This window comes from Hemiscyllium ocellatum, chromosome 25, assembly GCF_020745735.1.
Source record: "Hemiscyllium ocellatum isolate sHemOce1 chromosome 25, sHemOce1.pat.X.cur, whole genome shotgun sequence".
Lineage (NCBI taxonomy): Eukaryota > Metazoa > Chordata > Chondrichthyes > Orectolobiformes > Hemiscylliidae > Hemiscyllium > Hemiscyllium ocellatum.
The window spans coordinates 10,066,616-10,082,720 of record NC_083425.1 but is presented as its reverse complement, the minus strand read 5'-3'; the positions used below and the strand labels follow the sequence as shown (position 1 = coordinate 10,082,720).

General features: G+C 44.9%; 1 protein-coding gene across 1 annotated transcript; it reads right to left on the bottom strand.

The window, feature by feature from the left end:
• Nucleotides 1-5,033: 5,033 nt before the first annotated feature.
• Nucleotides 5,034-10,546, bottom strand: ppp1r27b (protein phosphatase 1, regulatory subunit 27b). The gene is made up of 3 exons (XM_060844449.1): nt 10,222-10,546; nt 7,787-7,937; nt 5,034-5,894 (listed from the first exon to the last, which is right to left on the bottom strand). The coding sequence occupies exons 1-3, from the start codon at nt 10,400-10,402 to the stop codon at nt 5,774-5,776; spliced, it is 453 nt and encodes a 150-aa protein (XP_060700432.1). The 5' UTR covers nt 10,403-10,546; the 3' UTR covers nt 5,034-5,773.
• Nucleotides 10,547-16,105: the final 5,559 nt, after the last annotated feature.

Sequence of the window (16,105 nt, the reverse complement as noted above, 5' to 3'; positions counted from 1 at the left end):
CGAACAACCCAGATGGCCTCCTTCTTCAAAGACCGCAATTTCCCCCCAGACGTGATCGACGATGCTCTCCACCGCATCTCCTCCACTTCCCGCTCCTTCGCCCTTGAGCCCCGCCCCTCCAATCGCCACCAGGACAGAACCCCACTGGTCCTCACCTAACACCTCACCAACCTCCAAATCATATCATCAGTCGTCATTTCCGCCACCTCCAAACGGACCCCACCACCAGGGATATATTTCCCTCCCCTACCCTATCAGCGTTCCGAAAAGACCACTCCCTCCGTGACTCCCTTGTCAGGTCCACACCCCCCACCAACCCAACCTCCACTCCCGGCACCTTCCCTTGCAACCGCAAGAAATGGAAAACCTGTGCCCACACCTCCCCCCTTACTTCCCTCCAAGGCCCCAAGGGATCCTTCCATATCCGCCACAAACTCACCTGCACCTCCACACACATCATTTACCGCATCCGCTGCACCCGGTGTGGCCTCCTTTATATTGGGGAGACAGACCGCCTACTTGCGGACCGTTTCAGAGAACACCTCTGGGACACCTGGACCAACCAACCCAACCACCTGTGGCTCAACACTTCAACTCCCCCTCCCACTCCACCAAGGGCATGCAGGTCCTTGGACTCCTCCATCACCAGACCATAGCAACACGACGGCTGGAGGAAGAGCGCCTCATCTTCTGCCTAGGAACCCTCCAATCACAAGGGATGAACTCAGATTTCTCCAAATTCCTCATTTCCCCTCCCCCCCCACCTTGTCTCAGTCCCAACTTTCGAACTCAGCACCACCTTCCTAACCTGCAATCTTCTTCCTGACCTCTCCGCTCCCACCCTCACTCCGGCCTATCACCCTCACCTTAACCTCCTTCCACCTATTGCATTTCCAACGCCCCTCCCCCAAGTCCCTCCTCCCTACCTTTTATCTTAGCCTGTTTGGCACACTCTCCTGAAGAAGGGCTCATGCCCGAAACGTCGATTCTCTTGCTCCTTGGATGCTGTCTGACCTGCTGCGCTTTTCCAGCAACACATTTTCAGCTCTGATCTCCAGCATCTGCAGACCTCACTTTCTCCCAGTGTGACAGTGACACTCAACAACCTTGTTCTATCTTTGATCATTTCCTGTTTACTGACAATCCTAGGAGTGTTTGACATTAGTTTGTGAATAAAACAGTATGACTTTTCTGTTCAAAACTTTCCTTACCTTTTGTCTACTGCATTGTCTCAGTCTGTAAAGGTCACAAACATTTCGAGTATAATCGACCTCTTAATCTAAGTAGGCATCTATTACATATGATTCATTCCTTTACTGTGAAAAGACCAGTGTAAACATTTTTCATTTCTGTTTTAAAGCAGAGGTTTACTCAAACAGGAGTGGACCATTCAGCCCTTCAATCCTGTGTTACAATTCCCTGAAATCGTGGTTGATCTGTGGCCTGACTCCATATACCTGCCTTTGGTCCATATCCCTTAATACATTTGCTGAACAAAAAAAAACTATCTCAGGTTTAAAATTAACAGCCGATCCTGTACCCACTGGAGGAGAGTTCCAAACCTCTCCCACCCTTTGTGTGTGAAAGTGCTTCCCAACATCTCTCCAGAATGATCTGGCTCTGATTATCATCTCTTTCTGACATTTTAACCATCTATGCTGCTATCTCTACAGTGTGGACAGAAGACAAGCAGCCTTATTTGGTCTGCACATGGTGTTGTGTATAGCTCCTGCATTACGTTTCTACTATACCACTTATTGGGTCTGCACCCAATCTCCATATTAACCATGGTTAACCCACCTACCCTGCAAGTCCTCTGCACCCTTTGGCCTATGAGAGAAGACTAGAGCAGCCAGAGGAAACCCACAGGGAGAAACGCTACACAACCAGTTGCCCAAGGTTGGAATTGAACCCAGGTCGCTGGTGCTACGAGGCAGCAGTGTAACCACTGAGCCACCAGGCCACCCACAAGTCCCCAGATCTCTTGGGACATCTACTTTATTTAACTTCCTACCATCTAGAAAGTTCCCTGGTCTATCCTTTTTTGGTCCAAAATGGATTACCTCGCACTTGCTTACATAGAATTCCATCTGCCAAAATCTTGCCTATTCACTTAGTCTATCAAAATCCCTTTGTAATTTAATGCTGTGATCTAGATTGTCTACAATGCCGCCTAACTCTGTGTCATCAGCAAATTTGGATCTGTGACTTTCTGTGCCATTCATTATCCAAGGCATTAATAAATGATGTGAATAACTGAGGCTACAAACACAGATCCTTGTGGGACACCACTGGTACTGGAGAAGATTCGCGGTCGGTAAGTTTTATTTCCGCCAAGTTGCATTATTGTGTAAGTGATTTACGCTGTAAATAAAGTAAGGCAGTAATGTGTATAGCTCCTGCATTACGTTTCTACTATACTATGCGTTTTGACATTGATTATGTGGACTTCTTAATCAATCAGCATCCTGCTGGTCTGTTCCAGCAGGTACTAAATAGTATAGACCTGATGGACCAAAGGCTCTCTTCTGTCCTACATGGCTCAATGACATAACTTTTCTCTCATTGCCATGTATTGATCTGTAGAAAATCAGAATTGCACAGAGTTGTGCAAAGAGGTTATTTCGCTCAGGGAGACGTTATCCTGTTCTCACTGGCATTGACACATTCACTTTCCTATTCTGGTGCTCTCTGAGCTGCAGATAACACCCTCAGCAACAGCCCGGACCCTCCCTGCTGCAGATAACACCCTCAGCAACATCCCAGACCCTCCCTGCTGCAGATAACACCCTCAGCTACAGCCCAGACCCTCCCTGCTGCAGATAACACCCTCAGCTACAGCCCAGACCCTCCCTGCCGCAGATAACACCCTCAGCTACAGCCCAGACCCTCCCTGCTGCAGATAACACCCTCAGCTACAGCCCAGACCCTCCCTGCCGCAGATAACACTCTCAGCAACATCCTGGACCCTTCCCGCTGTAGATAACACCCTCAGCAACAGCCCAGACCCTCACTGCTGCAGATAACAGCCTCAGCACAGCCCAGATCCTCCCTGCTGTAGATAACACAGTCCGCAACAGCTCGGAATCTTCTGGGCTGCCTGTCTGACAGCAGGTGGTGACTTTACACACAGGAGCTGCCAAGAAATTGGTCCGAAGAGGATAACCACTCCCAACATCAGCTGCCAATGAACATTAAGAAAGGCTGCAATCCAATAACTATTTAATTCCAAAGCTCAGCTCTGTCTGCCAGGAGGAGATTACTTCATGGCCCTCCAACTGTTCAACCGATTTGCAGTCTTTGAGCACATCCTGTTAAGTGCTCCTAATCAGGTTAATGTCTCTGACATTATTGTCTCATATGACCCGAAAGGTTCAGGATCCACTCCCGAGAGCTGAGTACATATTATAGGCTGACCATCCAATGCTGTACTGACCAGCTGCTATCTTCTACAAAATAGATCAAACTGAGCTCCTACTTCCCATCACAGTTTAAAGATTTTATTACACAGAAGAGCAGCTGGCTTTCTCTGGTGTTCTAACCAATATTTATCCATCAACCCAAATTACCTGTGTTTATATTACATTGCTGTTTGTTGGAAATTGCCCATGTACAAATTCACTGCCACACTTTCTACATTAAATCAGTGACTACATTTAAACAGTGCCAAGCCCAGGAATCACTAAACTGCCTGAAGTCCAGCATTAATCCCGATTGGAATAACTCCACAGAGGCTGGTATCTCGTCACCAAGTCACCCTCAGTTATTGACACTGGTCCAGCTCCCTCAGAGGCAGCTCTCAGAGTGTGAGAATGCCTGACGCCCTCTTTTTTCTTCTTTTTCCACTCAATCTCCTGTTTATTATTTTTTATCCCCACACTGCCGCCTAACTGCGGTAGTGCTTCTTTTTTCCCCAGACCCATGTTCTGTGTGTGTGCAGGTGTGAGACACAGTGAGAGACACAAAGTGCACGAATCTTTATTCAGTTTCCACCACCAAGAAGATAGGAAAACACCCGGGTGGCCAGTGACAAGCAGTGCCCTTCACATCAAAGGGCAGACGTCCTCTTTTTTTCGGTGTCGGCCAGATCTCTCTGATTGGACCAGATTACCACCAATCCCAATCAGGGAACTCATATTCGATGAGTCTAGATTAGAGTGGTGCTGGAAAAGCACAGCAGGTCAGGCAGCATCTGAGGAGCAGGAAAATCGACGACCTGCTGTGCTTTTCCAGCACCACTCTAATCGAGACTCTGATCTCCAGCATCTGCAGTACCCACTTTTTTCTCATATTCAATGAGGCCCACTTGGCTGACCCACAATCACTACATACAATGATCATTGAGTTCCTTAGAGTCTAGCGCTAATTCCAATGGTTAGTAACAAGGCGATCTCTTGGAGAAACTGTAGAACTGATTAATGCAGGAACCTTGGTTTGTTGGTCTGGAATTGTTGAGGTACTCTTTATGATTAGGTTTCTTTGAAGCCACTATTTTTAGGCTACAGAACAATAAAAAAAACCTTAAGAAAGTTTTGAAAAATTGAACAATCTATTAAGATCACCAAATGTAATCCCTATTTTTGCACCAGATTGTTTAAAAACAATATACTGATTTGTGGGTTGCACAGTGGTTAGCACTGCTGCCTCACAGCGCCAGAGACCAGGGTTCAATTCCCGCCTCAGGCAACTGACTGTTTGGAGTTTGCACATTCTCCCTGTGTCTGCATGGGTTTCCTCCGGGTGCTCCCACAGTCCAAAGATGTGCGGATCAGGTGAATTGACCATGCCAAATTGCCCGTAGTGTTAGCTGAAGGGGTAAGTGTAGGGGTATGGGTGGGTTGCACTTCGGCGTGGACTTGTTGGGCCGAAGGGCCTGTTTCCACACTGTGGGTAATCTAATCATCAGACAGATAATTAGAATATTTCAGGCACAAGAGGAAAATGAACAAAAGAGATAGGACGTTGATTTGCACAACTACTAGTAACAAAATGTAGAACTTTAATCATTCATAAATATACAAAACATGGTCCAGTCCATATTATAACAAAAACTTGCATCTACAGAACAAAATTAACACAATACAATGTCCCCAAGTGCATAAATTACAGAAAAAATGTTGGCACCAAGTCAAACAAGGGTGTAATAGGAAAGATAACTGATAGCTCTTTTAAATAAGTATCTTACTCTGGCATTTAAAATGCAGCAAACATTGTTCACCACAGTTTTAAAATTTTACATTCACATAAGTATTATGTTTTGTCCTAAGTGGTATTAATTACAGCGATAGTTGGAGGTAAGTCATCGGGAGGGCCTGGATCTATAGGAAGCCGCAGGGATAAACAAGGAATCATAGCAAATTAAGACACTAATGTTTGTAAGACTTGTTATTCTTCAGATCATTATAGGGCCTGGCAAAAGCAGTCAGTGCTGAACATGATCATTGAAAATCTTGAAACCCTGACAGTTGGCAGCAGAAACGGAAAATTCTTTAAACTTATCAATTAACCCGTTGATAGCTTCATTCAAAAAGACTGGAAGCAATGATATTCAGAGAGTCAAAATTCAAAAGGAAGTGAACTCAAGCAAATATGTAAATGATTGAAGAAATTCTGCCGATCTCACACTGCACTTGCAGCTCACAAACCTCTCCAGGCTGACAGAGGAACATGAGCACTTTTTGTCCAGAGTCACAGACTGAACATTGGTTCTGCTCTTGGTGCTAGTCATGGTGTGTTGTCTGGGAGTGAAATATGCCTGAATCAAGGAGTGTTCTCAGCCGTCCCTGAGCTCAAACAGTGCCCGCAATTTGACATCGTCAGGATCAATAAGGTCCTTAGGCAGCTCCCCATCGTCATTCGCCACGTCCACTCTGGCTCCCTGAGACATCAGGTACCTACATGGGTCAGACACAAATGATTTTTACCACAGAAATATCCAAGGTTTCATTTATATAGTACCTTTCACACAACTACAGGACTCTCCGTATTTAAATCCAATGAAGTACTTTTGGAGTCTAGTTAACTGCAGTAATGTAGGATATATGACAGTCAATTTACACACAAGAATCTCCCACGGCCAACAAAATGACAATATGAGCAGCAGTAGGCTATTCAACCCCTTTAACTTTCTCTGCCATTCCAGATCATGGCTGAATATGAACCTGTACACCATGTTCCTGCTCCATCCCCGTATCGTTTAATGTCATTAATAAATAGAAATATGTCAAACACTGTGTTGAATGTTCTTCTCAGCCAAGCTTCCACTGGTGTCTGAGGTACAAAATTCCAAACTGCCACCACTCTGAGTAAAAACGTTCCTCCTTATCTCAATCTTAAACGAGTTCCCTTTTATTTTGAAACTGTCCTCCCTGTTTCTAGACCCCACACCCTGGGGAAATAGCCTTTGTGTGTTTACTCTGTCCATCCCTTCGAGAGTTTTGTAATTTTTCTGAGACCTTGACATCCAACCTTATAAATGCAAAGGATACAAGTCCATTCTCCTCATCTCTCCTCCCAGGAATCAGTCTCGTGAACCTTTGCTGTACTCTCTGTGTGGTGTATACCCTTCCTTAAACAAAGAGGCCAGAACTGTGCACTAAACTCAAAGTTTAATCTAAGCAGTGTTTCAAACAATTGGACCAAGATTTCTTTGCTTCTGTACTCAAATTCTTGAAATAAAAGCTAACGTTTGCTTTCCAAATTGTTTGCTCTATTTGCGTGCTCATTTTTGTTTTTTTTTATATAAGGTTATTTTTCCTAATTAGCCTGTTCAGAGAAGTTGTTCCACACCTCTGGAACAGGTGGGACTTGAACCCAGGTCCCTCAGTCCAGGGGTTGGGACATTACCACTCAACACAAGAGAGCCCCTGCCTGCATGCTAATCATCAGCAATTTAGGAACAATGACACAGCTCCCTTGGGCATCCGCACAGTCTAAGCTCTCTCAGTTTAAGAACCATTCTGCTCCTTTGTTCCTCCTGCCAATGTGGATAAGCCCTCACTTATCCACATTATATTCCATCTGCCATGCTGTTGCCCATTCACTCAGCCTGTCTAAGTCACTCTGAAACCTCTGCATTTTCTTTACAACTCATTCCCATCGCATTTTGTTTCAGCTGTACATTTGGAATGATTACAATTGGTCCACAAAGCATTGTGAATAATTGGGGCTTAAACACTGATTCATTTCAAGGGCAATAGGGGAATTAAGGGATGAGCAAGGAATGCTGATCTTGTCAGTGATGTCCATAATACCTGAATTAATAAAACAAAAAGGGCTGATCTTTCATTTCCAAAACATTCCTTCCCAATCTCTGCATTCCTCAATACCCTAAGAATGTAAAATTCTTATGAAACCCTCCCTTGAATACAGTCAACAACTGAGCTTCCACAATCTTCTGACCTAGAGAATACCAGAGATTCACTCCCTTCTCACTGAAGAGATGTCTTCTCCCTCAGTTCTAAACAATCAAACATCTATTCTGAGATGGTGACATTGTGTTCTAGATTCTCTAAGGGATAGGAGTGGTTTTCTAATGTGTACCTGATCAGGTCACTTAAGCACCTCAGATATGTTGTAATTAAACATTTAGTTTTTAATCCTCTTCACAGAATGTTCTATTGATGTAAAATGTGTGTGTGTATGCCTGTCTGTGTGTGTGTGCGTGTGTGCATGTGTATCTGTGTGTGTATGCCTGTGTGTGTGTTTGTGTGTCAGTCTATCTGTGTGTGGGTGTGGGTGCATCTGTCTGCCTGTCTGTCTGTCTGTATGTGTGTGTGTTTCTTACTTTGCTATTTCCAAGTGCCCGTCACTGCAGCACATGTGGAGTGCAGTCCATCCATTCTCGTCCTTCAGCTCAACATCAGCCCCATATTTGATCAGCAGTTTCACACATTCCAAATTTCCGGACAGGACTGCCTCGTGTAACGCTGCCATTCCTAAAATTAAAATACAAACCAACCATTTAATTAAGAAAAGAGCTTCCAAAACCCACTGTCAGAGCAATTCTTTAATTTCACAGAAGTAAATCTGACAGCGAATTAATTTAGAATGCATTGCAATCTGTACAGTTCACATTTCATTCTGGAAGCAGCCAGAGCACACCAGACAGATAATATTGCCCCCGCCAGAAGGTTTCATTACTTGCAGAGCAGCTACAGTAATTGAATCAGACTTTTTAGAGACCCTTCAGCCCGTTGGGTGCACACTGGTCATCGAGCATCCATCCATTTTAATCCAATTTTCCAGCACTTGGTTTGATATACTATGGCATTTCAAGTGTTCAACTAATTTACTATAAATGCCTTGAGGATTCCTGTCTCTACCAACCTTTCAGGCAGTGGGTTCCAGATATCGGAGTGAAAATAACTTTCCTCAAATACCCTCTAAACTTCCTGCTCCTGATCTTAAGCTGTGCCCCCTGGTTATTGACCCCTCTACTAATGGGTAAAGTTTCTCTGTTGCCCCTATCTATGCCCCTCAGAGGTTTGTACATCCCAATCAGATTCACCACCCCTCAGCCTTAAATACTAGAGTCAATCTATGGGCTAGGAAAATCCCACAACTCTGTCTGTAAATTGCTCCCCCCGGCCATATACAATTCAGCATTTAATATAGAAGCTCTTGGTACTCCTGGAAATCTGGAACCAAAAACTGGGTAACTGCGATAGGGGCGGTGTGTAACACTGTGACAGTAATGTAGGTATGGCAGAGAAAGTGTGAGCATGTAATAATGAGAGAGTAACAGGGGCTAGCCCTTTGGTTGCAATGTGGACCAAAAGCATGGGTTCAATTCCCGCACCACCTGAGGTTACTATGAAAGACCCCACTTCTCTCCTCACTTGAGGACCCTCAGGCTAAACCACTACCAGTTGTCTCTCTCTCTGATGAGAGTTTGCCTATGCCATAGAAAAGTGCAGGATGAATCAGAGTATTTCATCCATGTCATTTCGACAGCCCTTTAAATAAAGATGTATTTATTGGGACAGATGCACAAAAACATTTGATGGTTTTAATCCAAACAGATGCCACTGAATTTTCTTTGTAAATCTCCCTATTTGCCAACAATGAGTGGTGCTGGTGGGAATTTACTCCCCAGCAGCTACTTCCCCATCCCCTCTCTCCCTGTGGGGGAGAAGGGTAGGCATGGAGACATAGAGATTTACAGCATGGAAACAGTCCCTTTGCTCCAACTCATCCATGCTGGCCAGATATCCTAAATTAATCTTTCCCATTTGCCAGTATTTGGCCTATATCCCTCCAAACCCTTCCTATTCATATGCCCAGCCAGATGCCTTTTAAATGCTGTAATGTACCAGCCTCCACCACTTTCTCTGGCAGCTCATTCCATACACCCTCTGCGTGAAAACAATGCCCCCTAGATCCGTTTTAAATCTTTCCCCTCTCACCCTAAACCTATTTCCTCTAGTTCTGGATTCCCCCTGCCTGGGAAATGACCTTGGTTATTCACCCTCTCCATGCCCCTCTTAATTTTGTAAACCTCTATAAGGTCACCCCTCTCCGTCGCTCCAGGGAAAACAGCCCCAGCCTGTTCAACTTCTCCCTATAGCTTAAATCCTCCAACCCTGGCAACATCCTTGTAAATCTTTTCTGAACCTTTGCAAGTTTCACAACAGCCTTCCAATAGTCACTGAGCCCTGCTGTATTGACCGGTCAGGTATAAGGACCTCCAGTCACAGAGCCCTGCTGTACTGACCGGTCAGGTATAAGGTCCGCCAGTCACTGAGCCCTGCTGTACTCACCGGTAAGGTATAAGGCCCTTCAGTCACTGAGCCCTGCTATACTCACCGGTAAGGTATAAGGCCCTTCAGTCACTGAGCCCTGCTGTACTCACCGGTCAGGTATAAGGTCCTGCTATCACTCAGCCCTGCTGTACTCACCGGTAAGGTATAAGGACCTGCTGTCACTGAGCCCCGTTGTACTGATCGGTCAGGTATAAGGACCTACAGTATCTGAGCCCTGCTGTACTCACCGGTAAGGTATAAGGACCTACAGTCACTGAGCCCTGCTGTACTGACCGGTCAGGTATAAGGACCTACAGTATCTGAGCCCTGCTGTACTCACCGGTAAGGTATAAGGACCTACAGTCACTGAGCCCCGCTGTGCTCACCGATCAGGTATAAGGTCCTACAGTCACTGAGCACTGCTGTACTCACCGGTCGGGTATAAGGTCCTCCAGTCACTGAGCACTGCTGTACTCACCGGTCAGGTATAAGGTGTCCAGCTTCACCTTGCTTGCTCTGATGAAGCGCCCGACTTGTTGTAGATCACCCTGGCGGATGTGATCCAGGAAGACTATGTCATTGGGGAAGTGGACTGTGCGGACTGGCTTCAGTCTGCTAGTTGGCACCGCACACCTGGAAACTGCTGTGTAGTATTTCATAGCAAAGCCTCGGACCACCACTGAGCGTTTAAAGACAGAATAAGCGCCTGTCCTTTCTCCCTCTGTTGAGTGGTGAGCTGCACTGCTGCTGCTCAGTAAGCCATCCCCCTGTCAGTGACAGCTCCCAGCTTTATACAGCAGCTTGCTCTATTTCTGGGGACAGAGAGCTGACTCACTGAGGGAGGACAGAGGGCGGACCTACACCCTCTCTCACATGTGCCTGACGTACTCAGCACCTGTTGCAAGTTGCATGTTATGGAGCTGATCCTCTTGCCTGTCGCAGAGCCGGGAGGGGGTGGATCAGAAGGTGCATGATCCTTCCCGAAACAAGATCCCACCCCAGCCTCACCTTGGGCATCCTCCTCCAGTTAAACTTATCATCTCACCAAGCACAAGTTGCAACATCCCCACAGCTCAGCTGCTATCCCGAGGGAGATTACACAGTTTTGCAACTCGGCTGTTTATAGTCATGGTTTTTGCTGTGTTCAGGGGGACAAATTGTCCCTGTTTATCAAGTTCGGGCGAGGGAGAATGAGAGCTGGGACTTTCATTCAGTTACAGAGAATGTGCACATGACATGGACGGGTTTGTGGTGGGTGGGTAGGGGATGAATTCCTTATTATTCCAGATGCAATCATGGGAGCAGGATGGCCAAAACCTCCTCTACAAAGTATTGCCTCTGGAACACCCTGGTCCACTCTTCTGTCACTCCCAATTGCTGTAAAATATTTCCAAATCAGGTTGGTGAGTGGGTTGGAGGGAAACTTGCAGAAGGTGGTGGTCCCATGTATCTGCTGCCCTTATCCTTCTGGATGGAAATAGAAGGACATGGGAGGTAAGGAATGTGGGGAAATAGATGGTGACATATTGAAAAATGTCCATATTGGAGATGAAGATGTACTACGTGTCTTAGAATGCATAAAAGTGGATAAATTCCTGGGACCTGATCAGGTGTACCTTAGAACTCTGTGGAAAGCTAGTTGCTGGGCCTCTTGCTGACAGACAGAGGGTGGTGGTGGGGGGATTGCTTTTCAGACTGGAGGCCTGTGACCAGCGGAGTGCCACAAGGATCGGTGCTGGGTCCACTACTTTTCTTCATTTATATAAATGAGTTGGATGTGAACATAGGAGATATTTAGTAAGTTTGCAGATTACACCAAAATCAGAGGTATAGTGGACAGCAAAGAAGGTTACCTCAGACTACAATGGGATTTTGATCAGATGGGCCAATGAGTTGAGGAGTGGCAGATGAAGTTTAATTTAGATAAATGCAAGGTGCTGCATTTTGGAAAAGCAAATCAGAGCAGGACTTTATCATTAAGTGTATAAGTCCAGGAAGAGTTGCTGAACAAAGAGACCTTGGAGTGCAGGTTCATAGCTCCTTGAAAGTGGTGTTGCAGGTAGATAGGATAGTGAAGGAGGAGTTTGGTATGCTTTCCTTTATTGGTCAAAGTATTGAGTACAGGAGTTGGGAGGTCATGTTGTGGCTGTGCAGGACATTGGTTCAGCCACTTTTGGAATAGTGTGCGCAGGTTTGGTCTCCTTCCTATCAGGAGGATGTTGTGAAACTTGAAAGGGTTCAGAAAAGGTTTACAAGGATGTTGCCAGGGTTAGAGGATTTGAGATATAGGGAAATGTTGAATAGGCTGGGGCTGTTTTCCCTGGAGCGGGAACCCCAGGAGGCTGAGGGGTGACCTTATAGAAGTTTATAAAATTATGAGGGGCATGGATAGGATAAATAGACAAAGTCTTCTCCTTGGGGTGGAGGCATCCAAACTAGAGGGCATAGGTTTAGGGTGAGAGGGGAAAAATATAAAAGAGACCTAAGGGGCATCTTTTTTCATGCAGAGGTTGGCACGTGTATGGAATGAGCTGCCAGAGGAAGTGGTGGAGGCTGGTACAATTGCAACATTTAAAAGGCATTTGGATGGGTATATGAATAGGAAGGGTTTGGAGGGATATGGGCTGGGTGCTGGCAAGTGGGACTAGATTAGGTTAGGATATCTGGTCGGCCTGGACAATCCACAGCCATCATTATGAATTTCCCCCATTATTTAACCCCAAACCAACATCATGAGAATCATCAATCACAATCTGCTTTAAGAAGTGCTGAAATTCAGTAGGTCAGGCAGTATCTTGTTTTGAGTTAAATAGGGCATATTTTTGGAAAAAATTGAAGAAAGTGCTTGAATAATGCAGTAAATAGAAAATATTTTTGGATTGCTCCATGGAGAGCTGGCATTGATTCGATTGGATGAAAGGTCTCCTTCTGTTCTGTAAATGATTGGGACAGATCATTGTCCCAACTGTCACCTCTCCTGCTCGGTTTCAAAGTGTAATTTTTTTTTTTAACATTCCTCTTACTCACAGCTATATTCTCCCCACTGTTCTGAAGCAGGTATACATCTAGAACATGACCTCATCTTCCCAAACATGCCTGACCCAGCGTGGTCTCAGGATTTAGGTTCATTCAGCTCCATCTCATTCCTCATGAATGTGCATGTTCCTCCCTTTACCATCACCAACATCTTTGAATATCACAGTCTTTTCAAAAATAAAAATCAACTCTCTCCTGGTTTCATGTAATCGCACCTTCAACATACAATATATGAATTTTTAAATCTTTGAAATCTAAAACACAGATTTAATCCACTTCCAGCTCACCTTCCTGATTACTGTGGGCACCCTTTCCCTTCCAATGAATGGCCTGTGCCAGATCCTGAAGGGATTATGCCCAAAACGTCAACTCTCCTCTCCTGCTCCGCTTTTCCAGCACAACACTGACTCCAGCACTTTCAGTCCTCACTTGCTCCTGCTGCAGATCTAATCAGTTATTTTACTGCCAGCTTTTCACCCAAAGATACTGATTCCTAAGCAGGTATAGAACTCACCTGCCTAATTAAAAACAAGTCTGTCTGCTTTATGGGATTATGCGGTACACGTCAACTGCCATGTTTCACAAGCCCACTTCAAACCAATTCACTGACTGTATTGTTAACACATTACTTGTGGCTTTACATTAATGCTGTCACTTGCAGAGAAGATCACAACCAAAAGGGAACAGGAAAGGTATCGTCTGCAGACACGTTAAAGGATACACTAAGTGAGAACAGGAATAAGATATTGATGGGATTAGATAAAGATCAATTGAAGCTTTAACAACACAGACTGGCTGGCCTGCTTTTATGCTGCAAATTCTGTCCCATCCTAGCAGCTTCCTGGTCATTAATGGACAAGGTTAAATTTAGACTGCTGTCCCCTGAATGCAGTTTAAGAATTCATGATCTGGAATGCACATGATTAAATTGCTGAAGTGAACTTTTACATTCTAATACAAGGAACTACATGTCATATGACTGCGAACATGCAGTACATGGCTCAAGCATGAAGGCCAGGATGCCCATTCTGTCCTATATTCATGTCAATATATCATTAACAATAACACCAAAGCAAAAAAGAGGTTTTAAGCTTACAAAAATTCATTGCAACAATTCCATTGCTCTGTGGTCAGTTTAAGTGATAAAACATATGCTTTAATCAGGAACAGCTTTAGGAAGGGGAGTTTCAGAGGTACTTTTTAAAAATAGTTTTATTGGATAAAAGTATAATTATAAAACATGGCTAAAAGCAAGAAAGTAGGTAGTAACTGGATAACTAGAAGTAAAAACTTGTAGCTACTAGAAAGAACAGGTATTACGAAACAGTTTAAAAGACTCTTTAAAATACCCAAAGGGTAAAATAGAGGAATGTGGGATTTGTGTAACATGCCCTGAATTTTGCTAGCAGCAAACCGGAGAGATTTGGGCGAGGAGTGAGTTCAGGTTGTTTCCCTCAAAAAGCAGATGTTAAAACACAATACTTCTTCCTTGTCTACAAATGTTAATGGTAGCACAGGTCCAGCATTTGTTGCTTGTCCCTAGTTGCCCTTGAGATGGCAGCAGTGAGCTACATTCTTGAACCACTGTCATCCCTGTGCTGAAAATTGACCCATAATTGCCTTAGGGAGGGAAATTTCAGGATTTTGACCCAGGCGCACAAACGAAGTGATGTATTTCCAAGGCATGGTGGTGAGTGGCTTAGAGGGGAACTTGCAGGTAGCGTTCCCATGTATCTGCTGCGCTATTCCATCAGATGGAAGTGATGGCTTTGGAAGGTGCTATCAATTCCAGGTGAATGTCTGCAGTGTATTTTCTAGCTAATACACACTGCTTCTACTAAGCGTTGAAGGGAGTGGAGTTTTCTGTACTTACAACCTAATGTGCTGCTGTCTCCTGGATGGTGTCAAGCTTCAAGCGTCGTTGGAAACGTACCCTTCTAGGCAAGGAGAGGACTCCATCACTCACTTGTGGTACTTGCTGCAGGGTTTCTAGCCTCTGCCCTGTTATTTGTAGCCAGTAGTGATAGTAAGTCCATTTGAGTTTCTAGGCAACAGCAACTCCCAAGATTTTGACAGTGGGGGAATTCGGTGATGGTAACAGCACTAAAGTGTAAATTGGTGGTGGCTAGGTTGCTTTGTACTGGAGGCAGTCATTGCCTGGGACAAATACTTGCTATATCAGCACAAACCTGGACATTGCCCAGTTTATTTCATTTGAATATGGACTGCTTCGATATAAGAGTCACAAATATAATGCTGAACATTGTGCAGACATCTCCACTTCTGATCTTATGACAAGGCTGACCATCTACAGCTACTCAAGTTCCAGAAAGATGCACAGAATTCCAGGTTTTGTACATGGCTACACTTCTATTTAAATTTTAAACACCAATTGCAAGCTGGGAGGTCAAAACAACATGGTGGCACAGTGGTTAGCATTGTTGCCTCACAGTGCCAGAGACCCAGGTTCAATTCCCACCTGAGGCAACAGTGTGGAGTTTACACATTCTCCCAGTGTCTGGGTGGGTTTCCTGCAGGTGCTCCAATTTCCTCAGACAGCACAAAAATGTTCAGGTTAGGTGAACTGGCCATGCTAAAGTTGCCCGTAGTGTTAGGTGAAGGGATAAATGTAGGGGAATGGGTCTGGGTGGGTGGCTCTTCAGAGGGTTGGTGTGGACTTGGTGGGCTGAAGGGCCTGTTTCCACCTAAGTAATCTAATCAAATATCAAAACAGCTAAGTCAGCATGTTTACCTGGATTAGAGGCTCATGTGATTCACATTACCACAAACCAGGCTTTGAGAAGGGAATTTTAAGAGAGCTCAGGATTGTGAAAGAGTTCACCATCAGGTCAGTTTGCCAGCAGCTGAGGGCAAGCCCCAAAGCCCTTTGGTATTCACTTCACAGGGACATGTACAGGCTCACAATCCAATCACATTGATCAACTGGGCCTTTTCAAAGATGGTACTAGATGATTATCTTAGTGCTCAAGGTAGCAGCTCACCACTGCCTTCAAGGACACCTAGGATCAAGTAATAAACAGGTCCAACCAGCAACAAGCAAATCAAACAGGCTATAGAGTCAGATGTACAGCATGGAAACAGACCTTTCGGTCCAACCCGTCCATGCCCACCAGATATCCCAACCCAATCTAGTCCCACCTGCCAGCACCCAGCCCACATCCCTCCAAACCCTTCCTATTCATATACCCATCCAAATGCCTCTTAAAATGTTGTAATTGTACCAGCCTCCACATCCTCTGGCAACTCATTCCATACACGTACCACCCTCTGTGTGAAAATGTTGCCCTTTAGGTCTCTTTTATATC

Coding starts and splice junctions, on each gene's coding strand:
- ppp1r27b (XM_060844449.1), bottom strand. CDS start 10,402: ATGAAATACTACACAGCAGTTTCCAGGTGTGCGGTGCCAACTAGCAGA. Junction 7,938..10,221: donor GGACACCTTATACCTGACCG/GTGAGTACAGCA, acceptor TTTTAATTTTAG/GAATGGCAGCGTTACACGAG. Junction 5,895..7,786: donor GGGCACTTGGAAATAGCAAA/GTAAGAAACACA, acceptor TGACCCATGTAG/GTACCTGATGTCTCAGGGAG.